This window comes from Gopherus evgoodei, unplaced genomic scaffold (genome assembly GCF_007399415.2).
Source record: "Gopherus evgoodei ecotype Sinaloan lineage unplaced genomic scaffold, rGopEvg1_v1.p scaffold_57_arrow_ctg1, whole genome shotgun sequence".
NCBI lineage: Eukaryota > Metazoa > Chordata > Testudines > Testudinidae > Gopherus > Gopherus evgoodei.
Window position 1 is genome coordinate 765,409 of NW_022060078.1, and position 26,021 is coordinate 791,429.

The window sequence follows — 26,021 nt, forward strand, 5'->3', positions numbered from 1 at the left end:
GATGGTAGAGCCTCACACGAGCTTGCCAGGATCACCAGATCCATCCCCAAGCCACCAGATCACCCATAAGATCACTGTATCCATTTCAAGACTGCCAAATCCTCCCTACAATCCCCAGAACTCTCATGAGATCACCAGATCCATCCCAAGGTCACTGGATACTCTCTGAGATCTCCAGATCCCCTGTAAGATCCCCAGATCCCCAAAACATCACCAGATCCATCCCAAGGTCGCCAGATCCTTCCCCAAGCTTGCCAAGTCCCCCAGATTTCCCACCCCCGGGGATCGCCAGCTCGCCCCCAGTTCATGCTGCGCCCAGCCTAGGAGGAGAACGCCCACAACTCAGAAGTGGCGGGAGGGGGTTGGATTTTATCAGGGTGATGTTGTAGAGAGACAAACAGAAGCACAGACAGCCCCCCGACTGGCGAGCGCTGACAGGGTAGGGGGAAGGATCCCTTCAGAAGCCAAACTGCAGCTGGAATCAGATTCTTTCCTAACTGGACACTAAAGCAATTAAACCCAGGAGTCCTGGCTCCCAGACCCCCTCTTCTCTCACCACTAGACCCCCCTCCCCTCCCAGAGCTGGGGAGAGAACCCAGGAGTCCAGGCTCCCAGCCCCCCTCTTCTCTCACCACTAGACCCCACTCCCCTCCCAGAGCTGGGGAGAGAACCCAGGAGTCCTGGCTCTCAACCCCCCTGCTCTACCCACTTGCCCCCACTCCCCTCCTAGAGCCAGGGAGAGAACCCAGGAGTTCTGGAGAACCCATGCAAGGCCCCCCAGCAGCCTATGACCCAAGCCCCCTGCTCTTATGCATAACACTTTGCTCCCCACCCCCTGGAGAAGGGAGGGTATCTGACGCACACCCCATGCATCTAGATCCCCCTGCTGCCAAGAGAGTCCAGAACACGTCCTAGCTCCTTGCTGCTAGCAGTATCAGGAGCATGTTCTAGATCTCCTGTTTGCCAGAGTATCTCTAGAATGCTCTGGGCCTTCAGTCTCTGCTGCAAGGTCTCACTCCCCCCCTCGGTGTTGCGGCTGGCTCTACAACCCGCCTGCTGATGGCCATGGCAGGACCATACTCTAGAACCACCAGGAGTGGCAAAAGTAGCTCTAGAACCCCAGCTGCTAGGTGCGCCAGAGTCTGTGATCTAGAAGGCCCGTGCTGCTCTAGAGACCTTGTGGTACTAGGTAGGCTGGGACCGTGGTCTAGAAACCAGCTACTAGTCCTCATGGATGTAGACATGCTCTGAGTGTCTCTAGAACATCCATATAAGGGGACTAGGTTCTAGAACCCCAACTTCCATAACCCCCCGCTCCTTTATGCGTTGGGGTGTCACCTCTAGAACTTCCTGCTACCAGACAGCAGAGTGGATCCTGACCCTCCTGCTTCCAGGCACATCAGGGAAGACTCCACAAACCCCTCCCCTGTCCCGATCTAGACAGGTCAGAGGAGCAGGTTCTAGAGTTCCCTTCTGCTAGAAGTGCTGGGAGGAGACTCTAGAACTGTTGCTTCCACATGCACTGCGGGGTGCCCAGAACATCCCTGCTTCCAGATGTGCTAGGGAGCAGGTCCAAGAACCTCCCACTGCCAGGAACACGGTGGGGCAGGTTCTATGATCCACTGCTTCTAGGCATGTCTGGATGTGATCTAGAACATCATACTTTCAGAGGCCCTGGAGAGAAGGCTCTAGAATGCATTGTTCCTTGTTGCAGCTGGATCCTGACTCTGGAACCCCTTATTCTAGATTTCAGGGGACCAGGCTCCAGAATCCCTTGCCTTAAGACATGGAGAACCCCTTTCATCTAGACACATCAGGGGCAGCTCTAGAGCCCCTGCTGCTGCAAGGCTCAGAGAAGACCCTTGGAAGCCTACTGGATGGGGAGCGGGACATGTTCCAAGGAGACAGAGAGGGAGAGGTGGGATCTATTGGAAAGGGGAGGGGTCTATTCTGGAGCAGGGTGGAGGGGGGCTAGAAGGAAGCAGATGACAGTCTAGAGTAGGATGGGAGGAGATTAATCTAGAGCAGGGCGGAGATGAGGAGTCCAGAGAAGGGTCAGGTGACACTTGCAATAGTGGGGAAAGTAGAGGTAGCTAGAGCAGAGGGAGAAGGATCCAGGGATCTAGAACAGCGAGCCTGGATCATAGCCAGAATAGGGAACCAGGCCATAGGCAGAGGGCTCTAGAGCAGAGGTCAGAGCAGAGATCCAGGGGGACCCAGAGCAGTGTGAATCCAGGATCTACAACAGGGAAGAGAGGGATCCAGAGCAGGACACTCCAGGATCTAGAGTCTAAGATTCCTAGACCATGGGAGACTGATCCAGAGCAGATCTCCTGAGTGATCTAGATCAAGGTGGCTCCAGGACCTAGCACTGGTGGAGAGAGTTCTAGGTTGGGATACAGAGCAGGGGGTAGATCTAGAGCCAAAACCAGAGAAAAGAGGCCCAAGGATCCAGAGCAAAGCAGAGATCCAGGCATGGGGACCCCCCTGGGATCTAGACTGGGGCAGGTTCTAGAGCAAGGGCACAACTCCTTACTTTCTCTGCAGGGTGGTGGCAGGGCTGGTGCTGGCACTGGTGCTGTGGCCCCCACCGGCTCCAGGACTGGAACTCTGGGACACGCCCCGGCTCAGCGGACCCCGCTCCCTCTCCCGGGGTGGGCGGGGGTACTCCCGCTCCTTGTCTCGGTTCGGGTGGGGGCCGCTTCGCTCCCGGAGGGAGCCGCCGTCTCGGTGCAGCTGGCATTGGTCTCGGTAGTGGCCGTCCCGGTTCTGGTAGGGCCCCTCGCGGTTCCCGGGGTGCGGCTCTGGCTCCTTATCCCGGTTCTGGTACGGCCCGTCCCCGTGCTTCTGGTACTGGCCCTCCCGGTTCTGGAACTGCTCATCCCGATCGGACCGGTTCTGGAACTGCCCTTCCCAGTTCTGGTACTGGACTTCCCGGTTCTGGAACTGCGCGTCCCGCTCTGGCCGGCCCTGGTACTGACTGTCCCGCTCCGTCCGGTTCTGGTATTGACTGTCCCGCTCCGTCCGGCTCTGGAACTGCCCATCCCGCTCCGGTCGGCTCTGGTACTGCCCATCCCGCTCCGGCCGGCCCTGGTACTGTCCGTCCCGCTCCGGCCGGCCCTGGTACTGTCCATCCCGCTCTGTCCGGTTCTGGTACTGTCCATCCCGCTCCGGCCGGCTCTGGAACTGCCCGTCCCGCTCCGGCCGGCCCTGGTACTGTCCGTCCCGCTCTGTCCGGTTCTGGTACTGTCCATCCCGCTCTGTCCGGTTCTGGTACTGTCCGTCCCGCTCCGGCCGACCCTGGTACTCCCGGCCCGGGAGCTGGTGGAACGGCCCCTCCCGCTCCCGCTCCCGCCCGGGCTGCTCCCGGTTCTCCTCGCGCAGGTCCCGGTTCTCCTGGGTCAGCTGCTCCAGCTGCCCCTCCAGCTCCTCGATCCGGCGCCGCTGGGTCTCCAGCAGCTTCTGCTGGGTCTCGATGATGTTGTTGAGCTCCAGCAGGTACTCCACGGCTCGGTTCGGGCTGTCGGCCCCGGGCGCCCCGGGTCCCCCCTCCATGGAGAGGGACGCCCGCAGGAGGCTGCGCCCGGAGCCGTGCGCCCTGCGCCCCGCAATGATGGAGAGGGACTGAGGCGGGGGGGGGCCTCGACCCGCCCCGCTCTGCCTCTTCCCCCTGGCCGGCTGGCGAGCCCCAGGGGGCTGCAGGGTCCCGGCCGCCGCCGGAGCCTTGCGGGGAGCCCCGGGGGGAGGGGCCTTTTGCGGGGGGGGCCCGCCCCGGCTGCTGCCTCCGCCGAGCGACGGCAACCGGAGCGCCCGCCCGGCCGCCGCAGCGCACAGCCCACTGCGCACTGCCGGCGCGGCGCGCCGCCCTGCGAGCCCCGGCGAGCCCGAGCTCCGCCGGTGGGGGGGGGAGCCCCGAGCCGGCCGAGCCTGCGGGGGGAGGCTGAGGCGAGCCCGGGGGGGGGTCCCTGAGACAATCCCTGGGGGGCGAGCCCAGAGCCAGCCAGCCTGGGGGGATCCCTAAGACAACCTCTGGGGTCCAAGCCCCCAACTGGCTGAGCCTGGGGGGTGCGAGGCTGAGGGGAGCCGGGGGGGGGTCCCTGAGCCCTGCCGGGGGGGGGCGAGCCTAGGGGTGTTCTGAGACAAGCCTGGGAGAGGGGGAGACTGAGCCGAGCCTGTGGGGGCAGGAGGGGAGCCCCACGTTGAGATGGGAGGGGGCGTGAGGACAAGTCCTGAGCTGGGAGGGGGTTCGGGGCTGATGTAGGGATCCCCAAATGAGCCTAGGGGCAGGCTGGGGCTGAGCCAAGCAGGGAGCCCCAAAGCCCAGAGGGAGGGGCCTGGGGCCACAGCTGGGGGTCAGCGGGCAGCTCCGGGGGTGGAGCCCCAGCCTGTGGGCTGTCCCCTGCTCCTGGGGTAAGTCATTGGCCCAGCCCCACGGGCCTCATGGATCAGGGACAGGCCTGGGGTAGGAACCTGGGGCTGGGGGAGAAGGGATCAAATCTGTCACCCTGGGGTACCCGGCTTCCCCCTACTTCGATAATGGGTGAATTCCACTGCCATGGGGGGGAGCAGTATTGGGAGGTAGGATGGAGAGGGGAAACTGAGGCATGGGCCAAAAAACATGAGGCAGGGTGGAGTCCTGGCTCCCAGCCCCCCCCCCCCAACCCTCTGGCCCCCACTCCCTTCCCAAAGCTAGGAGAGAACCCAAGAGTCCAGGCTCTCAGCCCCCCAGTTCTAACCACCAGCCCCTACTCCCCTCCCAGCGCCCAGGAGAGAACCCAGGAGTCCTGACCCTCCTTCCAGTTTGTTCTCTTACCATTGTCAGGCATCCCAAGCCTGGGCCCTGGCATGGCTTGGAGGGGTCAGAGCGTGAGCCAGGCCTTAAGGGGAGAGAGGTGAAGACCAGGCAAGAAGGAAGAACAGTCGGGCCTGGGGGGAACCTGGCTCCACCCCTTCCAGGGACTGTTTAATTAATTAGCCCAGATTAATAAATCAGTCTCCTATTTCTTATGCACATACCACAGCAGCTCAGCAGAGAATCCCTCTACCACCACTGGGAAACAGCCGCACACACCCCAGTGCTGAGATGCAGCCACCTCTGGGGTAGGGAACAGCTGCACGTAACACCCCACAGGGAGGTCTCACCCGGTGCTGAGATGCAGCCCCTTCTGGTTTCCAGGGCAGAACCCTCCCTGCACACTGTGTCCCTCCCTGCCCCCCCTTCCCAAAATGCTGAACCAGTGGCCTCACTGTGTGTTGGAGGGAGGGTTGGCAGCCATATTCAGCCCACCCCCCACCCACATCAGGGCCTGGTACCCTATAATCACCTCCAGCCATGTGTAGGGGGGGGGGGGGAGAGAAGCTGAGTCAGCCAGGCAGGGGCTGTGGCTGTTTGCAGGGGGAATGACACCAGGACTAACCTCCCCTCCCAAAATACCCAGACTCATCCCATGCATAATCCAGGGGAAACTGAGGCACAAATACAGATGGTGAACTTGCCTCTATGGATTACAGGCAAAATGAGGTATCCTGGCTCCCAGCCCCTGCTGCTCTAACCCACTAGCCCCCACTCCCCTCCCAGAGCTGAGAGAGAACCCAAGAGTCCTGGCTCCCAGCCGCTCACACACAGGATCAGGGTGGGAGTGGCTGATGGGAAAAGTAAGTTCAAAGGTTATGCCCACCCCTATGTATACCCTCCCCTCCCCACCCCCCAGCCAATAGTTTATACAGGCACCCAGGAGCCCTGTTACCACAGAAACAAAATGCAAATAACCTTACTGCTAATTAACAACTGCAGAGGGACGGCTCGCCCGGTGCAGCCACCTCTGGGGTGGGGCAGCCGGGAACAGCTACACAATGCTGTATGAGAACTGGCCCAGTGCTGAGACGCAGCTACCTCTGGGGCAGGGCAGCCGGGGTAGAGACCCACATACCACCCCTCGAGGCTGGCTTGCTGAGCACTTTCGGGGCTCCTGTCTGGGGGAACGTATCTTTGGGGACACCCTAATTGCTCCAAATACTCCTACCCCTCGCAGCTTGGCATGAGGATAATTGACTCCAATCCACTCATGTTTCAGGGCGCCAGGCGGTTGCCTGGAGGGGTCAGGCAGGTTATTTGGGTCCGTGCGACCCCAGGGTGCCTGGCACCAGGACAAAGGATGGGGGTCTCAAAGCTGCTCTGGGGCACCAGTAGGAGAAGGTCAGATGAGCAGGAAGCTGGCACCACCTGGGCAGTCTCACCTGAGTTCCTGCCACCACACAGATCTAGGCCACGGTTGGCACTTTCTGGTCCCCCTGTCCCAAGCCTGGCTCACAGCTCCGTGCCCTGAGGGCTGCGATGGCTCTGGTCTCAACAGAGGGGGAGGGGAAATCAGACCCACAGGCCCAGCCTGCCCCACATCTCCCAGACCAGACCCCCCGTACCCCTCTCCATTTTGCCCACCTCTCATCACAGCCCCCTGGCTGGTACCCAGGGCCTCACCCCAGGGCACATGCCCCTGGCACAGGGAGCAGGTCTGATCCCTGCCAGCAGAGAACGCATGCCCACCCAACCCCAGCCCCCAAGATTGACCTACAAGTCATCCAGGGAAGGGGAAAATCTGGTTTATTTTGTTGCAAAAAGACACATTCCACACACATACAGACACACATACACAGAGAGATGACTCGAAAAGCAACAGCCCGGTGATCTCCCCCCACCCCTCCTGCCCCCAATTCCAGCCCTACCAGGGCTAAAACGTCCAAGCCTGATCCCCCGGGGGCTGGTTTTAAAAAGCAAGTTAAATAGCATGATTCTAAAAATAGCATCGGGGATGGGGGGAATTGAGCCCCCTCAGGATAAAACCGCCCCCCCAGCATTGTGGAGACAGGTGGCCCTCACCTTAGAGATGGGGGGTTAATAGCCCCTGCCCCCCCAGGCTGCACTGGCAGAGGCAATGAAATGGTTAAAATAAAGGGGGGGAGTTAACTCATCACATCCCCCCCACCCGTGGCAGCGTCCGGTCGGCTCATTGCTCATTGGGGTTCGGGTTGGCGTCGGGGTACTTGGTGAGGTCAAAGGTCAGCACTTTGCTGATCACGCAGTCCCCTTGCTGTGGAGAGAGGGAGGAAAAGGGGGGGTCAAAGATGGATCAAAAAAAGGGTGTCACTTCCCCCCACTGAATCTGTGCACCCCCCCCCACCCCAGGCAGGGCCTGTGGTCTGTGCTGCCCCCCCAAAAATGCCCTGCCCACCCCCCTGCACCTCTGCCCTCCCCACATGCCCTCCAGACCCAGGCAGAGACAGGCACCCCGTGCCCCACCCCCCGGGGCTGGATGGGTCGCCAGAGAAGTGGGGGGCAGCCCCCCCATACCTCAGGGTAGACCCCGATCAGGCTCTCAGCCTTGGTGTAGAATTCTTCCTTCAGCGAGATGACGATGGCCTGGAAGTTGCAAGCTGACTGCTCTTTGATGTAGTTGGCCACCTGTGGGGTGGGATCGGGGGGGTCAATGGGGGTGCCCTAAAACCCCCAGCCCATCCTCTCCCCCTCAGCCTCTCCAGCTCCAGACCTTCCCCTCAAACCCTCTCATCTACAAGGGGGGTCAATGGGGCACCCCCTTCATGATCACCTCCCCCAAACCTTTCTCCCTAGAGTCTCCTGCTCCAAATCCCCCCAAACCACTTCCCTTTCCTCTACCCCAGCCGCCGCCCTCCCAGCCAGCTTCCCTCCCATCACATGGCCCACGGAGGCCCCTCGCTCTTGGTCCCCCATCAGCCCCACGCACCTTCCCAATATTGGTGTTGTCCAGCGCAGCGTCAATTTCATCCAGCACAAAAAAGGGGGCAGGTTTGTAGCTGGGGAGGGAGCAGAGACGAGGGGGTGACGGGGAGTTCGCCGATGACCCTGCCCCACAGCCCCCTGCTCTCAGCCACCAGCCCCCACTCCCCTCCAAGAGCTGGAGAGAGAACCCAGGAGTCCTGGCTCCCAACCCCCCTGCTCTTACCACTAGATCTCACTCCTCTCCCAGAGCCAGGGAGAGAACCCAGGAGTCCAGGCTCCCAGCCCCCCTGCTCTCAGCCACCAGCCCCCACTCCCCTCCCAGAGCTGGGGAGAGAACCCAGGAGTCCTGGCTCCCAACCCCCCTGCTCTTACCACTAGATCTCACTCCCCTCCCAGAGCCAGGGAGAAAACCCAGGAGTCCAGGCCCCCAGCCCCCCTGCTCTAACCCACCAGCCCCCACTCCCTACCCAGAGCTGGGGAGAGAACCCAGGAGTCCTGGCTCCCAGCACCCCCGCTCTACCCCACTGGGCCCCAGCGTCCCCTACCTGTGGATAGCAAACAGAAGGGCCAAGGCTGCTACAGTTTTCTCCCCTCCGGACAGGTTGTCCATGGGCCGGAACCGCTTGCCAGGGGCCACGCAGTTGTAATTAATTCCATCCAGGTACGGCTCTTCAGGGTTCTCCGGACCCAGGAACGCCTACAGAGGGGGGTGGGGGGGGCAGTAAGGGGGGGGCGAAGGAGGCAGAGCCTCCAGCCCCACGTCCCAGCTTTCACATTACAATGCTACTAACGTTTCTAGCTCTCATGACTGGGGAGAAAAGCTCAAAAAGGTGACGGTGCCCGAGTCTGCTGAGAGCCTGAGCCGATCGCTTGCAGAGGTGTGAACTGCCACACGCATCTCAGTGGGGGTTAACTCGCAACCCAGCATGGGGCTCAGGGGTGGGGTCCCCAGCTACCTTGCCCAGAGGGCAGATGCTGCCTTTCCGGGAAGAAGGTGGGGTCAGGGCGGAGTCAAAGGGGGTCCCAGATGGGGCAGGGAAGGAGAGGATGGGGGAGAGGGGGTGGGGCTCACTTGGGCGCTGCTGTTCCGCGACAGAGCCTTGTAGATCTCATCGATGTTCGTGGCCACGGACTCGAAGCAGGCATTGAACCGGTCAAATCGCTCCTTCTTGATCTGCTCGAATGCCTGCTTGGCCTTCTTGGCGCGCTTCCGGGCTGCCTCAAACTCTGCGGGGTTGGGTGGGGGGTGGTGAGTGGGAACCCAGGCATTCGGGCTCCCGCCCCCCTGCTCTAACCACTAGACCCCACTCCCCTCCCAGAGCTGGGGAGAGAACCCAGGAGTCCTAACTCCCAGCGCCGATGGCTCTAACCCACTAGACCGCACTCCCTTCCCAGCTCCAGGCAGAGAACCCAGGAGTCCTGGCTCCCAGCCCCCACCGCTCTAACTCCCCTTCCCCGGGCTGGGACCCAGGCGTCCGGTACCATCGGAGGTCTCCTGGAACTTATCCCGGACGCTCTCCAGCTTCTCCATGGCCTTCATGTTGGGGGCGGCGATGCGCTGGAGGACGCTCTGCTGCTCATTCAGCTTCTGCTGCAGCTGGTTCATCTCCTGCTTGATCTCATCTTCCGCCTGGGCATCCTGAGGGGCGGGGCAGAAAGGGAGGGGGTGGAGCCAGCCACTCTCATGCCCCACCCACCTCCCTCCATGGGCCCATCCGGCCCCATATCTCACCTTCCCCCCAGATCCATCTCCTGGGCCTCAGCAGAAGGTGCCATCGACAATGGGGTGGGGTGGGGCGGAGAAGGAGCATTTATTTCTGGCTCCGCCTCCATCAGTTAGGAGGTGGGGCTTATGCCTCAGAGGGAGGAGACTTGAGAACCCTCATCCGTTTTACAACCAAGCAATTATCTCCATGGAGACCCTGGGTGGCCAAAGAACCCTCCCCACCCCTGCCCAGAGGCAGAGAGTCCCGCAGGGGAATCCGGGCAAGGTCGCTGCAGCGGGATCTCAAGTGGCAGGGAGTCCTGCAGGCTGGTGCCTGCAGGTGTCCCACCCCCAAGCCCTGTGCGCCGGGGAGTCCCCCTGGTCCTACCCACCTTGAGGTCCTCGGACAGGTCGCTGTAGTCGATCTCGATCAGGGCCTCCCGGGCGTACATGTTGGAGGTGCGCTGGGAGCTGCTGACGGGCTCCTCGCCATGCGCCCCACCCTGGGGGCACGGGACAGGGGGAAGGTGAGCGAAGGAGGGACCGGGAAGGACACAGCCCTCCCCCTCCTTGCCCCATATCCTTTGAAACCCCCCTTCCACTCCCCGTAGCACCATGGACCCCCGCCTCCCCCACTCCTCCAGCCCCCATCCGTACCCCAACCCCTCGACAGCGTCATGACTACCCCCTGCCTCTCCTACTCCTCCAGCCCCCATTTGTACCCCCACAGTCACCCCCCATCTCCCCCAGCCTCCATTTGAAACCCCACAGCCCCCCTGACAGCATCACGAGTCCCCCCCGCCTCCCCCACTCCTCCGGCCCCCAACTGTACCCCCCAAGGCCCCCCTCCCCCTCACACAGCATCACGGCCAGCCCCTGCCCGTCCCCCACCTCCTCCTGGCTGATGTCGTCCATGGTGCCCTTGGAGAGGGGCAGTTTGATGTCCTGCATCTTGCAGGCCTGCAGCAGGTTGTGGCGGTCGCTGCGCTTCTGCTCTAGCTTCGTCTCGATGGCCGTCACCTCCTTCTGCAGGTGGGTCATTTCCCTGGGGGGCGGGGCGTGGGCCCAGGTCACTGGCTGGCCCCGCCTCCAACGGATGTCTGTCATGTGCTGGCCCCTCCCACTTCCACCAGCCCCAAAGTCACCAATGGAGAGCTACCACGCACAGGCCCCACCCCCTCTCCTGGCCCCACCCACATTGCACCTGAGTCAGTGGCCCTGCCTCCAATGGACAGCTATGGTGCACTGGCCCCGCCCCTTCTCCACCCCCATGGCCCTACCTCCAATGGGCATCTACCATACACAGGCCCCACCCCCAAAGGGCCTGGCCACTCACTGGCCCCGCCTCCAATGGAGAGCTATCAATGCAGTGGCCCCACCCCCACATGGGTGGGTGGGGCAGGTGAAAACTGGCTCCCTGGCCCCACCCCCGGGCTGTCACTCACTTGTTGGCCCCGCCCAGTTTCTTGCGGATTTCCTCCATCTCGTGGTTCTTGTCGTTGACTTCGGATTTCTTGGCCAGGTGCTGGTTCTTCAGGTCCTGCAGCTGGGCCATGGTCTCGTCGATGATCTTCATGTGACGCTGCTCCTCCTGCACAGGGGAGGGGGGAGTGAGCCCCACCCACAATGCTCCTGGGGAACGAGCCCCACCCACCACTGCCCGCATGGCTCATCTTGGACAGGGGGAGGAGAAAAAAGCCCCCCCCATCCCCAGCATTGCTCTTCCTGAGTAGCTGGAGAGGGAGCTCCAGCCTCCAATGCAGCACCCCCACGTCCCTCCCTCCCCCAGCGCCCGGACCCCGCCTCGTCACCTCCTCCCGCCCCCCCCAACTCCTGGTACCTTCTTGAGCTTCTCGATCTCGGCCTCGTCCTTCTTGACTGTCTGCTCCCATATGTGCACCTTCTCCTGGTCCTCCTTCAGCTGGTTCTTCTCGAAATCCAGCTGGATCCCCAGCCGCGTCTTCTGGTTCTCAAACTCCAGCCTGGGGACCAGGGTGGGGGAGAGTCAGGGTGCAGGGTTCTCCCATCCCCTCTAGGGGGCGTCGGCTCCCATCCAGCCCCGGGGCAGGGACTGGCCGGCTCAGGGGGCAGGGAATGGGACTCAGGGCCTGTTCTCTCTAGGGGGCGCTGGCTCATCCAGCCCCAGGGTAGGGATTGGCTGGCTCTTGGGGTCAGGAAATGGGGGATGAGGGCCTTTCCCCTTTAGGGGGCACTGGCTCTCATCCAGGCTGGTACCTTTTCTTGGCAATCTCGTTCTGCCGCTTCACTTTCTCCTCCTCGAACTCCCGGATGTTCCTCACCCCGATCTCCCGGCAAAACTCCTCAAACACCTCGTCCTCCACCTGCCGGTGGAGAGGTGTTGCTGTTAGACCCTGGCTGGGGGGTGCTCCTTCCCTGCCCCATCTGACAGCCCCAATTCCAGGTCCTGGGCTACCAACCCGGCACCACCCAGGAGCCTCGAACTCCAACCCCCAGCAACTGATCTCCTCTTCCTTTGGACAGGAAGGGGCTGGCAGGAGTGGAGAGGCAGAACTGGGAGCATAGCCACAGACTACAACCTCCAGGATGCAGCACAAGAAGGTACCACACGGACTGCACTCCCCACAATGCACTGCAGCAGAAGCAGGGCAGGGACCAATGCTATTTGGACTACATCGCCCACAAAGCACTGCAACAGAGCAGTGCTACATGGACTACCCCCCCGCCCCACAATGCTGTGGATTAGTCTCCAACTATGACTCCCGCTATGATCAACACGGTGGAGTATAACCCCACAATGCATTGCAGCAGAGGACACGCCAAAGCAATGCCACAATGCATGGACTATGTCCCCCTCAATGCACTGCTTCCGGGACACCAGGCAGACTACGTCCCCCACAATGCACCGCTTCCAGGGCACAGCACGGACTACATTCCCGACAGTGCACCACACGGGGTGGGGGGAGCGGGGGGCACGGCATGGACTATATCCCCCATGATGCACCGCTTCACGTTCACCTGGTTCATCTTCTCCTTGAGGTCCTTCATCTCCCGCTCCCGGCTCTGGATGATTCGCTTGATGTCGTTGATGCGGGGCCCAAAGTTAGCCAGTTCGCTCTCCAGCTTTGACTTCTCCTGCGGGGGGGAGGCCAGGGGGACAAGGGGTGAATACCCAGCTGGGGGAGCAGCCCCCACTCACCGCGGCAGGCCACCCGCAGCCCCGATCCTGCCTCCTCCCGCAGCCCCGCACAATTCCCTGGGACTTTCTACAGCCCCAACCCCCACCTGTAGAACATCTGTCTTGGTGACCCTGCCGACGCCACCTCCCAGAAACAGATGTCTGGGAGAATGGGGTGGGTGGGGGCAGAGACTCCATGATCCATTTAGCACCCCCACCCCACAAGAACGGCCGAGTTGATAGCAGCAGCCGCCGTACCTGGAGGTTCAGGGCGAGGTGACGCGTCTTGGTCTGTTCCAAGTCGCTCTGGGAGTATTTCAGCCGCATCTGCAGCCCGTGGGCTTGGGATTGTACCTGCCGCAGCTCAGCCTCTTTGCGTTTGGCCTTCATTTGCTCCTAAAGGGCACGAGAGGGTTTTAACAACAGCCTGACGGCTCGCCTGGCGCTGAGATGCAGCCACCTCTGAGGCAGAGCAACTGGGGAACAGCTGCACAGAACGCCGCACAAAACAGAGCTGCCTAGCTCCCAGCACTGACTGCCAGGAGAAAGCGCCCCCAACTGGATCTGATCCCCAGCCTCCCACACCTTTAACTCCTCTGTCAGCCTCTCCTTCTTCTCCTTCAGCTTATCCACGGCCTTCTCGTCCCAACGGCGGGCCTTGGCCTTCAGGTCGCTGGCGCCTCCGGAGATCACCCCCGACTTCTGGAACAGGGTGCCGTCCAGGGCGACCGTCTGCAAGGGCAAGAGCACGGCAGGTCAGGGCATGGCTTCCCGCCCAACCGATGCGCCGCAGCCAGGGCGAGGTTCAGGGATATCGCCTGGAAAGCGGCTGCAGTGACTTGGAGGAGACCCGAGCAACAAGGAACAGCCAGCATGGATTTGCCGAACAAATCATGCTGGACCAACCGATTTCTGTTCTCTGCCGGTGTCACCGGCCTAGTAGATGGGGGAAGCTGCAGACGAGATAAATCTTGATTTTTGTCGGGTTCTGGACCCAGTCCCAGGGGACACTCTCACAAGCAAACCAGGGCCATGGGAGCTCGATGAAATGAGCATCCGTCGGGTGGAAAAAAACATCCTCAAAGCCCGAGGGCGCATCCAGCTCCCGTGGGGCTTGGTCCCGCGGCCGCTGCGATTTGCTATGGTCACGGACAATTTGAGCGACGGCCCGGAGAGCAGGCTGATGAAATCTGCAGCCCAGCCGGGAGGGTCGCCAGCCATTCGGAGGGTGGGATTAAGGTTAAAAAAAAACAACCCACCCATGACAAACTGGGAGCCAGGGTCTGAATTCAGGAAGGTGGCAGGGAGCCAGGATGCTTGGGTTCTCTCTCCAGCTCTGGGAAGAAAGTGGGGGTCTAGTGGTGTAGAGTCTGGCACAGCCGGGATCAGCTGTTCACTGTGCCTGCTGACGGCGGGACGAGGAGACTGGCTGGTGAGCAGGAAACACTTCCCTGTTCGACGGGGAGTCAAGCACTGGAATCGGCTCCCAAGGGGGGGTGTGGAAACCCCGTCATGGGAGGGGGTTGGGCAAACCCCTGCTAGAGTGGCCTAGGCTGACTCGGGCCCGTCCTGGCACCGGGGGCGGATGGGACGCCCTGTCGAGATCCTCTCCCGGCCGATTTCTAGGACTCTGCCAGGCAGCTCCGGCCCCCGCAACACACTGCACCGGGGTGGGGAAGAAAGCCAGGGATGGGGGGCTGGGAGCCCAGACTACTGGGTTTTCTCCCTGTGTCTGGGAGGGGAGCGGGCTCTAGTGGTTAGAGCAGGGGGCTGGGAGCCTGGACTCCTGGGTTCCATCCCTGGCTCTGGGAAGGAAGTACAGGGGGTCTGGTGGTGGTGGTGGGGAATGGGAATCAGGATGCCTGGGTTCTCTCCTGGAAGGATGGGGAGCGGGGGGTGTCTAGTGGGTCGGGAGGCCGGACACCTGGGTTCACGGCTCACCTTGTGCCTCTGGTGGCCCCCGAAGGCGATGCGCCGGGCGTCCTCCACGTTGTCACACACCAGGGCGTTCCCGCAGGCGTACTGCAGGGCCTTCTTGATGTGGGGTGGCTCGTAGCGGATCACGTCGATCACCAGCTTGGCCCCCTTCAGCTCTCGCAGCTTCTCGTCCGTGGGCTTCACCTGTGGGGGGAGAGGGTGAGATCGCAGGAGACTCCCGGTGCAGTGGGGGGAGGGAGCGACACACCAGCCAGGGACCCCTTGCTCCCAACTGACAGAGCCCCAGGAAACACGTGTCCAGCTAACACCCATTCATGGAAACCTTCCCCCCTCGCCCAGCCCCTTTCTGGATCTAAATCTTCACCCTCGTGCGAAGTTACGGGGGAGAGTCAGATTTTCATCCATTTCAATGTCCCCCCTTGCAGGAACGAAGGCAGCCGCTGAGGCGTCTAAGCGTTAAGCCGCAGCTCATCAGCGCCACGCCAGGCGAGCCGGTGCGCACGGCCTCAAACCAAACTCTGGGCCGTCCCCACGAGGCGGTCGCCTGACTTCGCCGAGACGGGATTTTTGGGGCCGGGGCGAGTGTGCGGGCAGCGAACGTGAGACGACCCAGATCAGAGCTCCCCCAAGATCCCGTCTTGTGATACTGGCTGGAACCAGGGGCCCCAGAGGGAATGAACCGAACAGGGCAGCTATAGAGTGATCCAGCCCCCGTTGTCCAGTCCAGCTCCTGGCGGCCAGAGGTTTCGTCGGGTGACCCCCGGTCCCTGTGTTACGCGAAGGGGCGAATGACGCCTGGTCCACACCGGTCATGATTTTAGAGCCCTGTCCTGTCCCGCCCTCAGTCATCTCTTTCCTAAGCTGAACAGTCCTGGTCTTTTCAATTGCGCCTCATATGCAAACAGTTCCAGGCCTCTAATTACTTCCGTTGCCTCTCTCTGTACTTGGCCCCAATGCGAACAGATCTTTCAGGAGTCAGGGCGCTCAGAGCTGTCCACAGCGTTTGAAGTACTGCGGACTTATACAGCGGCACAGGGATATTTTCCATCTTATTCCCCATCTGGTTCCCAACGCGCCGGTGGGGTTTAGGGACGACGGCCGCACACACAGAGCGGGTGCTGGCCTAGAACCACCCAGGGTGAAATCGACGCCGACCGAGACAACCGGCAGCCTGTTTACGAACGAAAGCCAAAGGCTCGGGTGAGTACCGCGAGGAGTCCCAAGCGCTGGAGGGATCTGGGGGCAGCTGGCGCAGGCTGGGCATGGATCTAAAGGGGTGTCGGGGGGCTGGCACGGGCTGCTTCACAGGGATCATAACAGAGCGGCCGGGGCCGGGCACTCAGGGGTCGGCATGTGCCTATCGCAGACCAGGCCTGAGAGGGCAGGCGCTGGGGGGCTCGCTCGCCCATAGGGGGCGCTGCAGGTGGGGAGGGGCGGCTCACCTCCAGATAGTCCAGGGGGAGGAAGGTCTCCGGCTCGCCCCGCTGCTCCTTGATGTACTGGATGCAGTCACGGCCCGTCTTCTCCGAGTCCACAATGATGGCGTCCATGTTCTTGCCCAGCACCTTGGTGACCGCGATCTGGTACTTCTTCTGCGTGGGCTGGCAGAGGTCAATGAGTCGCCCGTACTGCATGGGGGGGGGGACGACAGGGGGTGAGCGGGACAAGGATCTTCACTCCCTGCTGCCCAGAGCCCCCACAATCCAAGAGCCCCTTCCCAGAGAACCCCCCCAACCCATCTCGTCCCAGAGACCCCCCCTCTCCTGTTCCAGAGACCCCCCCCAAATCTCTCCCGGCCGAGAGACACCCCCCACCGTCCCTGTTCCAGACCACCCAAACCCCCACCCCCTTCCCAGAGACCCCCAAAATTCCTCCTATGCGAGACTTCCAAATCTCAGTCACTTCCCACCCCCCAAAAATCACTGCCACCCCAGAGACCCCCACACATCGCCTGTTTCAGAGACGCCCCAAAAATTCCTCCCATCCCCAAGACCCCCCTCAACTCCTCCCGTTCCGGAGACCCCCCTCAATCTCTCCCAGATGAGAGCCCCCCCCGCTCCTGTTCCAGACCGCCTGAACCCCCACCCCGTTCCCAGAGACCCCCAAAATCCCTCCTGTGTGAGACTCCCAAATCTCAGTCGCTTCCTAGCCCCTGAGACCCCCCCACTTCTCCTGTTTCAGAGACACCCCAAAATCCTCCCATCCCCGAGATCCTCCTCAACTCTTCCCATACCAGAGACGCCCCCCTCAGATACTCCTGCAATCCCTCCTGTCCCAGAGCCCCCCAACCCATCCCATTCCAGAGACCCCCCCAACCCCCCGATGAGCTCCCCAACCAATGGCACACCCCACCAAGGCAACAGTCCCCTCCCAGCCACCCCTCTCCCCCCAAAATTACAGAGCAAGAGACCCCTCCCTCTCCCCCAGGGGCCTGGCCCCACCGCACCCCCATGCGCCAGGTGAGCCGGTGCCCCATAGATCCCCTCCCCCCACGCACCACGGAGCCGGGGTAGAGGCGCTTGATGCTCTCCATGATCTCGGCCTTGCGCTGCTGGCGGCTGTTCTCCTGCCGGTCGATGCGGGCGTCCCCCAGCTGCTCCATCACCTGGTTCAGCTCCTTGTTGATTTCGTCGATGCGCCGCTTGGCCAGCTCCACCTCCTCCGTCAGCTCCCCCTCCAGCTTCTTCTGCTCCTCCAGCGACTGCCTGCAGGGGGCGCCGGCGAGCGCTCAGGGCACTGCGCCCCTGGCCAGCCCTCTGTTCCCGCCCCATACCCACTGCCCGGGGACAGCGCCCCCTGCCCAGCCCCCCGGTACCCACTGCCCGGGGACAGCGCCCCCTGCCCAGCCCCCCGGACCCACTGCCCGGGGACAGCACCCCCTGCTCCCCCCGGTACCCACTGCCCGGGGACAGCGCCCCCTGCCCAGCCCCCCAGTACCCACTGCCCAAGGACAGTGCCCCCTGCCCAGCCCCCCCGGTACCCACTGCCCGGGGACAGCGCCCCCTGCCCAGCCCCCCGGTACCCACTGCCCGGGGACAGCGCCCCCTGCCCAGCCCCCCGGTACCCACTGCCCGGGGACAGCATCCCTGGCCAGCCCCGCTCCCCCCGGTACCCATTGCCCGGGGAGAGCACCTCCTGGCCAGCCCCCTGCTCCCCCCACCAAACTCCCCGCTCCCTTCGGTACTCACTGCCCAGGGAGAGCAACCCCCTCCCCCCCCCACTACCCCCTGCCAAGCCCCACATTCTCCCCAGTACCCGCTGCCCAGGGAGAGCACCCTTGGCCAGCCCCCTGCTCCCCCCAGTACCCACTGCCCAGGGAGAGCACCCCTGGCCACCCCCTGCTCCACCCGGTACCCACTGCCCAGGGAAGCGCCCCCGGCCCAGACCCCCAGTACCCACTGCCCAGGGACAGCGCCTCTGCCCGCCCCCCGGTACCCACTGCCCGGGACAGCACACCCCCCTGCCAGACCCCCGGTACCCACTGCCCAGGGACAGCGCCTCTGCCCAGCCCCCTGGTACCCACTGCGGGGAGAGCACCCCCTGCCCAGCCCCTCCACCCCGCAGCATCAACTGCCAGGGGAGCCCCCCGGCTGAGCCCCCGGAGCCCAGCGCCCCCTGGTGCCGGCAGGGCAGGGCAGGGCGTACTTGCTGGTAGCGATGTATTCCTCCAGCTTCTCAATCCGCTTCTGGTTCTCCTCGATCTCCCGCAGCTTCTGCTTGATCTTGGCCTGGGGAGGAGACGCAGCGTGAGGCGAGCGGACAAACCGAGACGGGGGAAGGGCGGGTAGCAGGGCCTGCGCCCGAGCCGGGGCTTAGACACTGGGAGGGAGCTCGTTAGCCGCTGGGCTCAGGACGGCCGCACCGAGGGCAGGATCAGAAATTGGCGAGAGTTTTGGGGGAGACAAGGCCTGGTACCCCCGGCTCCCTGCAAGTCCCCGTGACTTTCAGCCACCCAGTAACACAGAAGGTTTATTTAGACGACAGGAACAATCCAAGACAGGTCTTTCAGGTACAGACAACAGGACTCCCCCGCTCAGGTCCATCTCGGGGGGGCCCCAGGGAGGCCAGAGCCCCATCTGGGCTCCCCTCCATTTTCCCAGCCAGCCCCAAACTGACTCCCCAGCCCCTCCTCTCTGGCCTCTGTCTCCGCGGGCCAGGAGGCACCTGATCTCTTTGTTCTTCGACACTGTCAGTTGGCACCTTGCAGGGGAGGGGCCCAGAAGACTGGGTGTCAGCCATTTTCTGTGCCGACAGCATCACATCTGCCCTCTCGGGCTCTGCACCAATCGCACCCCCTTATCCCATCACCTAGATACTTAAGAACAGCATATGGGAAACTGAGGCACCCACACAGTATTCACAGAAAACATTAAGAACATTCCCACTTCGTCACAGGCGAGCAGCACGGGGAGCACGCCTGGGAGATCCCAGCAGTGTGGGGTGCGGGGAGAGGAAATTGGGGAAGGATCCTAGATCCTGTGTCACCTCGGTCTCCACTTTCTTCCTCTCCTCCAGGTCCAGCCGGTCCTGATCTGCTTTCTGGTCCCGGTTAAATTTCTCCAGCTCCTGGGCTAGCGTGGCAGCTCTTTTACTGGCTTCTTCCTTCAGCCGGTGATATTTCTTCACCTGCCAGGGGGGAAGAGAACAGGACAGCAACACCATCAAATCCCAGCTGCTCAGTGACATCACACAGGGAGGCTTGCCCTGGGGTGGAGAGCTGGAGAACAGCCGCATATAACACCACACAGGGAGGGCTCGCCTGTCACTGAGTGCAGCCACCTCTGGGGTGGGAGAACTGGGGAGCAGCAATGCCACACACCTGTTTAGGACAGAAAGCGAAAGAAAATCCTGTCTGTAACTGAAACTGCGGCGGGGGGGGGGGGCTAATTTAGGGGAGGCCGAATAGGATCCCCACAGTCAGATTTGACCCGGATGCCGGGGTTCAAACTGACGCCTCAGATAAAAGAATCTTAATAAATACAATAGTTCAGGACATCATCCATAGGCAACTTCTGGCAGCCCAGCCCCCCTCCCCATTCCCTGAAGCCCAGAGCCACCCCCCCCCCACCACGTACCTGGTTCTCTTCCAGGGTGAGGTCTCGCCCCTGGCTCTGGCTCTCCTCCTCCATGCGCTCCTCAAACTCCTGCCGAGCCTTCTCCACCGACAGCATCTCCTTCTCCAGCTCGTCCATGTCGCCTTTGCGCTTCTTGTACTGCTTCTGGGCGTTCTGCAGCGACTTCTTGGCCGCCTCCAGCTTCTTGATCTTGTGAGAGGTGTTCTCCTTGGCCTTGATGTACTGTGGCCGCTTCTGGTTCAACTCGGAGTCCTTCTCCCTGGGGAAGGGGGGGGACACCATGGGTTCCAGATCCCCACCCCGCTCTAGGCTGTGCCTGTAGGATCCTAGGACCTCCAACTTGGACAGCCCACCTGCTCCATTCTAGACTACAGCGCTTCTAAAGTGCATGTCTATGCCATTCTAGACGCTCCAACCTAGATAGTGTCAGCTTGATTGTGCTAAATCACGTTTCTAGATCATAATGTTCTAGGACACCCAATCTAGACCATCCTACCCAGCCAGGATCACCTGATATGCTCTAGTTCAATGTTTCTGGAGTCTGTATCTGTCCTGTTTTAAGCCACGCAACCTAGACAGCATCACCTGGTCTATTCTACACCCCACTTTACGAGAGGTTACCAAAGTGGCATTCCAGGTCATGAAATGCAGACAATGTCATCAGCCTGATTTTAGACATCCAAACTGATGCAGACCCCCCCAATCTAGAGAGTGTTACCTACCCCATTATACATTACCTTGTTCTAGAGCATATGCCCATAATGTTTCGGGTCACCCATTTTGTAAGTTCACCCACATTCCTGCACCATCACCTCCTATTCTAGATCAGCCATGATTCTGGAGGGGACCATGACCACCCTCATTCTAGAACAAGCCCCATTCCACACTGTTCCACCAGCAGACCCATTCCAGACAGACCTTCATATACCACACCCATTCTAGACCGTACTAATGTTGAACTAGCCTGAGCCATCCTCCTCCACCAACCACCCCTTGTTCTAGGCAATGCAATGTTCCAGACCAGACTACTGAGATCAGAATCACCATTCTACTAATCTTCATCACCTCATTCCAGCCCAGGCCACATTCTAAACCCAACTCCATTCTAGAATGTAATGCTAACCTGCTGGCTTCAGCCAACCTTACTCAAACCATACTCCTGCCCTGCACTTTGGTTCAAGCCCTAACTCAGTTCTAGATCACCCTTCCATACCATCTTTCTTAAAGACTATACAGTTACCCTCGGCTCTAGACCCAATTCCCTCTAAACTGCACCCAAGAAGCCCAAATCTGTATCAGTATCCCATCATGCTAGATTGGGCTCCTTACTAGACCTCATCCTTCCCTTTCTATCCCACAGCAGCCCTATCCCCACCCCTGTTCTAGTGCACCATGATGGTTCTAGAGTACAACCCATACCTACTCCTGTTCTGCCATCTCACTCTCATTCTAGAGCAAGACTCTGCCTGGAGTGTCATGTCCCATTCTAGAGCAAAGCCTCTGTCTGTTCTAGTGCAACCCCAGGTTCTAGAGTGCAGTGCATACCCACATGTGCTCTACAACAAGACCCAGCTGCAGTGTCCTCCTTGCCATCCTAATGTGCAGTCCTTCTCCTAGACCTAGAAGGGGAAGGGCCATTCTAGAGCTCACAAGATCTAGAGCCTTTCTCCTGTTCTAGACTGCACAGTGACCTGATCTAGACACTTTAGTCCTGTTCTGCAGTGCGCTGGCCCAGGATGTGTTCATTCTCCAGTTCTAGGTCGTAACAGCACCCTCTGGCTCCGGTGTCTCCCAGCCCCACTCTGGAGCGTGGTCCCCTCCCGTTCTAGCACCCAAGTTTTACCACATGCTGCCCTCACTTGATCTCCTTCTCGATCTGCTGCTGCTCCCTCATCATCTTGCCCAGTTCCTTCTTTTTGTCCTTGAGCTCATCCTCCACCTTGTCCATGCGCTTCTTATCCTTGTCGATCTCCTTGTTCTTGGAGCCCAGCTCCTTGTTGAGCTTCTCGATCTCGGCCTCGTTGTGATACAGCTTGAAGAGCTGCAGCTGGACCTGGGCCCGCACCACTTCATCCTTCAGGCGCTGGTACCGGTCCGCCTGTCCGAGGTGTGTGTGGAGTAAACACCGGGTCGGGGGAGATTCCCACCCCACCACCTCCTCCTCTTCTGCCCTGGCCCTCGGAAACCTCGCCCCACTTCCTCCTCCTCCTGCCTCCCAACCACTCCCTCCTACTCACACCAGATGCCTCTGACCCAGACCAGTCAAGGGATCCCACTCCACCCCAACCCTGATATCCTGCCCCACTGCCCCATCCATTAGAGATCCTGCCCCACCCGTTCCTGCCCCTCGAAATCCTGTCTCCACCCTTCCTCCCAAGACATCCCTCCTTCTCCGTCCCACTGAGGGATCCCCCTCCAGCCCCAACCTCCACCTAAAGATCCCACCTCCCCCTCTAGATCCCCTCCCTACCTCTCCCTTCCTTTCCCCCAACCCCAGCCCCACCTTCATCCTGTGGGCCCAGCCTCATCCACCTGCCCCACCGGCCCATTACCCACTAGAGCCCAGCCCCCTACTCCCCCCTGCCCTCCAAATCCCACCCTGATACCCCGCTTATTAGAACCCCCTCACAATCCCCACTCCCACCTGCCCCCCCAGTCCCATCCAGCTCCCAAGCGCCCATCCACTAGAACCCCCTGCCCCCCATCCAACACCTCCCAGACGCCGCCCTCCTAAAGCCCAGCCACCCCCGAAAACACCTCACAACCCATAGACACCCCACCCCACCGCCCCTACCCCCACTGACCACCCAGAGACTATCTCCTCCTACGTCCCATACCCCCACAGATGTCACTCCACCTCTTTCTTCCCTGCCCCCTGGGCCACTCTGCCCCCACCTCCTCCTTCTCCTGCTTGGCCTCCTTGCGCTCAGCCGCGATGTTCTTCTTGCGGTGGTAGTTGAACTGTGTGTCCTCCTCGGCCTTCACCATCTCCTTCTTGCGCTTGTCGTACTCCTGGGCCAGCTCCCCCGAGCGGCTGATCTCCTCGAACAGCGCTGTGCGCTCCTTGGGGTTCTTCATGGCGATCGACTCCACCGCCCCCTGCAGAGACCGGGCAAGGGCCAGGTCAGGCCCACAGAGCCAGCCAGCCCCGTCTCTATCCTCCTCCTCTCCGCTGCCCATATGGACCCACAAGTCAGGCATGCCCCACTCTCACCTGGAAGACGAGGAAGTTCCTGGCTTTGATGAGGATCCCCAGCTTCTCCAGCTCCTCGCTGTATTCGCTGAGCTGCACCACTTTGTTATTGATCTTGTATTCCGACGAGCCCCCTGCAAAGGATGGCGGAGTCAGTCCCAGCAGCGCCAGGGGCCAGCCCCCCGCAGCCCAGCCCGCCCCCGGCACTCACCCACAATGACGCGGGCGAAGGTGCGGTCCTCGGCCCCATCCTCGGAGTACACCATGCTGACGAAGGCCCGGTTGGCGGCCGGCTTGCCCACGGGCGCCCCGTGGATCAGGTCCCGCAGCGTCTTCACCCGCAGGTTGCTCGTCTTCTCGCCCAGCACGAAGCTGATGGCGTCCATGAGGTTCGACTTGCCTGGGAGAAAGGGGGGATCAGCGCCATGGGGCCGGGGGAGGGAAGATCAGCGCCATGGGGCTGGGTGGGGATCAGTGCCATGGGGCTAGGGCCGGGGGAGGGAAGATCAGCGCCATGGGGCCGGGGGAGGGAAGATCAGCGCCATGGGGCCGGGGGAGGGAAGATCAGCGCCATGGGGCTGGGTGGGGATCAGCGCCATGGGGCCGGGGGAGGGAAGATCAGCGCCATGGGGCCGGGGGAGGGAAGATCAGCGCCATGGGGCTGGGGGAGGGAAGATCAGCGCCATGGGGCCGGGGGAGGGAAGATCAGCGCCATGGGGCTGGGTGGGGATCAGCGCCATGGGGCCGGGGGAGGGGGGATCAGCGCCATGGGGCTGGGTGGGGATCAGTGCCATGGGGCTAGGGCCGGGGGAGGGAAGATCAGCGCCATGGGGCTGGGTGGGGATCAGCGCCATGGGGCCGGGGGAGGGAAGATCAGCGCCATGGGGCTGGGGGAGGGAAGATCAGCGCCATGGGGCCGGGGGAGGGAAGATCAGTGCCATGGGGCTGGGTGGGGATCAGTGCCATGGGGCTAGGGCCGGGGGAGGGAAGATCAGCGCCATGGGGCTGGGTGGGGATCAGCGCCATGGGGCCGGGGGAGGGGGGATCAGCGCCATGGGGCTGGGTGGGGATCAGTGCCATGGGGCTAGGGCCGGGGGAGGGAAGATCAGCGCCATGGGGCTGGGTGGGGATCAGCGCCATGGGGCCGGGGGAGGGAAGATCAGCGCCATGGGGCCGGGGGAGGGAAGATCAGCGCCATGGGGCCGGGGGAGGGAAGATCAGCGCCATGGGGCGGGGGGGGGATCAGCGCCATGGGGCCGGGGGAGGGGGGATCAGCGCCATGGGGCTGGGTGGGGATCAGTGCCATGGGGCTAGGGCCGGGGGAGGGAAGATCAGCGCCATGGGGCTGGGTGGGGATCAGCGCCATGGGGCCGGGGGAGGGAAGATCAGCGCCATGGGGCCGGGGGAGGGAAGATCAGCGCCATGGGGCCGGGGGAGGGAAGATCAGCGCCATGGGGCCGGGGGAGGGAAGATCAGCGCCATGGGGCTGGGGGAGGGAAGATCAGCGCCATGGGGCCGGGGGAGGGAAGATCAGCGCCATGGGGCTGGGTGGGGATCAGTGCCATGGGGCTGGGTGGGGATCAGTGCCATGGGGCTAGGGCCGGGGGAGGGAAGATCAGCGCCATGGGGCTGGGTGGGGATCAGCGCCATGGGGCCGGGGGAGGGAAGATCAGCGCCATGGGGCCGGGGGAGGGAAGATCAGCGCCATGGGGCTGGGGGGGGAAGATCAGCGCCATGGGGCTGGGTGGGGATCAGCGCCATGGGGCCGGGGGAGGGAAGATCAGCGCCATGGGGCCGGGGGAGGGAAGATCAGCGCCATGGGGCTGGGTGGGGATCAGCGCCATGGGGCCGGGGGAGGGAAGATCAGCGCCATGGGGCTGGGTGGGGATCAGTGCCATGGGGCCGGGGGAGGGAAGATCAGCGCCATGGGGCTGGGTGGGGATCAGTGCCATGGGGCTGGGGCCGGGGGAGGGAAGATCAGCGCCATGGGGCCGGGGGAGGGAAGATCAGCGCCATGGGGCCGGGGCCGGGGGAGGGAAGATCAGCGCCATGGGGCCGGGGGGGCGGGGCTGGACTGTACCACGTGCCTTTCAGGGAGGATTTGTCCTCGGGAGTCGCTATTCCTCCCAAGGGGGGTGTTGGTCAATGGACCCCCTGTGTGTGTGTGTGTGTGGAGGGTCAATGGACTGTACCATTCCTCACTGGGAGGGGAAGGCACTATCCCCTCCCTCCATGGACAGCCCCATCCTGCCTCTAGCCCTGGGGGGGGTCTCCCTGGACTGTACCATTCCTCACCGAGGAGTCCCATGGACTGTACTATCCCCCCTCCACCGTAGGGACACGGGGTCCATGGACTGCACCATCCCACCTCTACCCCTCCCATGCGGGGGGGCGGGAGGGAAGAGTTCCAGGGACCGAAGCTGCCCCCTCCCCGTGGGCAGGAGGGGTCCCGCAGGCTGTGCCACCTCCCATAAAGAGGGGGTTCCGTGGACTGTACCACACCCCCGGGTTCCACGGGCCGTACCATCTCCCATGAGAAGGGGGGTTCCACGGGCCATACCACCCACCCTGGGGAGGGGGTTCCGAGAGCCGTACCACGCACCCCCGTGGGGAGGGGGTTCCACGGGCCGTACCATCTCCCATGAGGAGGGGGGTTCCACGGGCCATACCACCCACCCTGGGGAGGGGGTTCCGAGAGCCGTACCACGCACCCCCCGTGGGGAGGAGGCTTCCATGGCGGGGCGGTCTGCCGGCTATACCACCTTCCGTGGGCCGTACCACCCCGGCGGGGCGGGGGAGCCGCGGAGCGTTCCACGTCCGGGAGCGGGGGGCTGTCCCTTACCGGAGCCGTTGGGCCCGATGATGGCCGTGAACCTCCGGAAGGGCCCGATGATTTGCCGCCCCTTGTAAGACTTGAAGTTCTCGATCTCGATCAGCTTCAGGAACCCCATGGCTGGGGGACTGCCGGGGGCCCTGGGGAGGGCGGGCTACGGAAACCCGCGGCGGACACGGGGCCTGCGAACGCTCGGGCGGGAATCGCAGCTCCCGGCTCGGCCAGAGCCACCCCCCCTCCCGCAGCCGCCAACGGAGCAAACCTCGCGAGAGGCGCCACACTTCCCGCGGGAAAGGGGCCGCGATTCGGAACGGGATTTGCATAGCGGGACCCGCCCCCTCCCCGCCGCTCAGCGCCCCGCCTG

General features: G+C 62.4%; 2 protein-coding genes across 3 annotated transcripts; one reads left to right on the forward strand and one right to left on the reverse strand.

Moving 5' to 3' along the window:
* Nucleotides 1-6,584: 6,584 nt before the first annotated feature.
* SMC1A (structural maintenance of chromosomes 1A) lies at nt 6,585-25,904 on the reverse strand. Of its 2 annotated transcripts, none has more exons than XM_030547215.1 (25): nt 25,667-25,904; nt 23,036-23,224; nt 22,846-22,958; nt 22,527-22,730; nt 21,491-21,729; nt 19,632-19,890; nt 19,042-19,182; nt 18,202-18,284; nt 17,054-17,261; nt 15,999-16,184; nt 14,560-14,739; nt 13,204-13,350; nt 12,877-13,014; nt 12,459-12,575; nt 11,697-11,803; nt 11,302-11,443; nt 10,907-11,052; nt 10,353-10,506; nt 9,854-9,964; nt 9,239-9,395; nt 8,829-8,983; nt 8,302-8,453; nt 7,761-7,830; nt 7,349-7,459; nt 6,585-7,088 (listed from the first exon to the last, which is right to left on the reverse strand). In XM_030547215.1, exons 1-25 carry the CDS (start codon nt 25,773-25,775, stop codon nt 7,005-7,007), a joined length of 3,702 nt encoding a protein of 1,233 aa, XP_030403075.1. In that variant the 5' UTR covers nt 25,776-25,904; the 3' UTR covers nt 6,585-7,004. The 2 variants fall into 2 exon arrangements, with proteins under 2 accessions (XP_030403075.1, XP_030403076.1); XM_030547216.1 differs by lacking the exon at nt 25,667-25,904 and adding an exon at nt 25,529-25,587.
* On the forward strand, nt 13,360-15,991 carry LOC115643332. Its single transcript, XM_030547227.1, has 2 exons — nt 13,360-14,050; nt 14,982-15,991. The coding sequence occupies exons 1-2, from the start codon at nt 13,562-13,564 to the stop codon at nt 15,102-15,104; spliced, it is 612 nt and encodes a 203-aa protein (XP_030403087.1). The 5' UTR covers nt 13,360-13,561; the 3' UTR covers nt 15,105-15,991.
* Nucleotides 25,905-26,021: the final 117 nt, after the last annotated feature.

Bases quoted from the DNA above. Each gene is read 5' to 3' on its own strand.
- LOC115643332 (XM_030547227.1), top strand. From the start codon at position 13,562: ATGGGGGAAGCTGCAGACGAGATAAATCTTGATTTTTGTCGGGTTCTG. The intron at 14,051-14,981 runs GTGAGCAGGAAA...CCCCCCTTGCAG, and splicing joins CGGGACGAGGAGACTGGCTG to GAACGAAGGCAGCCGCTGAG.
- SMC1A (XM_030547215.1), bottom strand. From the start codon at position 25,775: ATGGGGTTCCTGAAGCTGATCGAGATCGAGAACTTCAAGTCTTACAAG. The intron at 11,053-11,301 runs GTACCAGGAGTT...TCCCCTGTGCAG, and splicing joins AGATCGAGAAGCTCAAGAAG to GAGGAGCAGCGTCACATGAA. The intron at 7,089-7,348 runs GTATGGGGGGGC...CTCTCTCCACAG, and splicing joins TGATCGGGGTCTACCCTGAG to CAAGGGGACTGCGTGATCAG.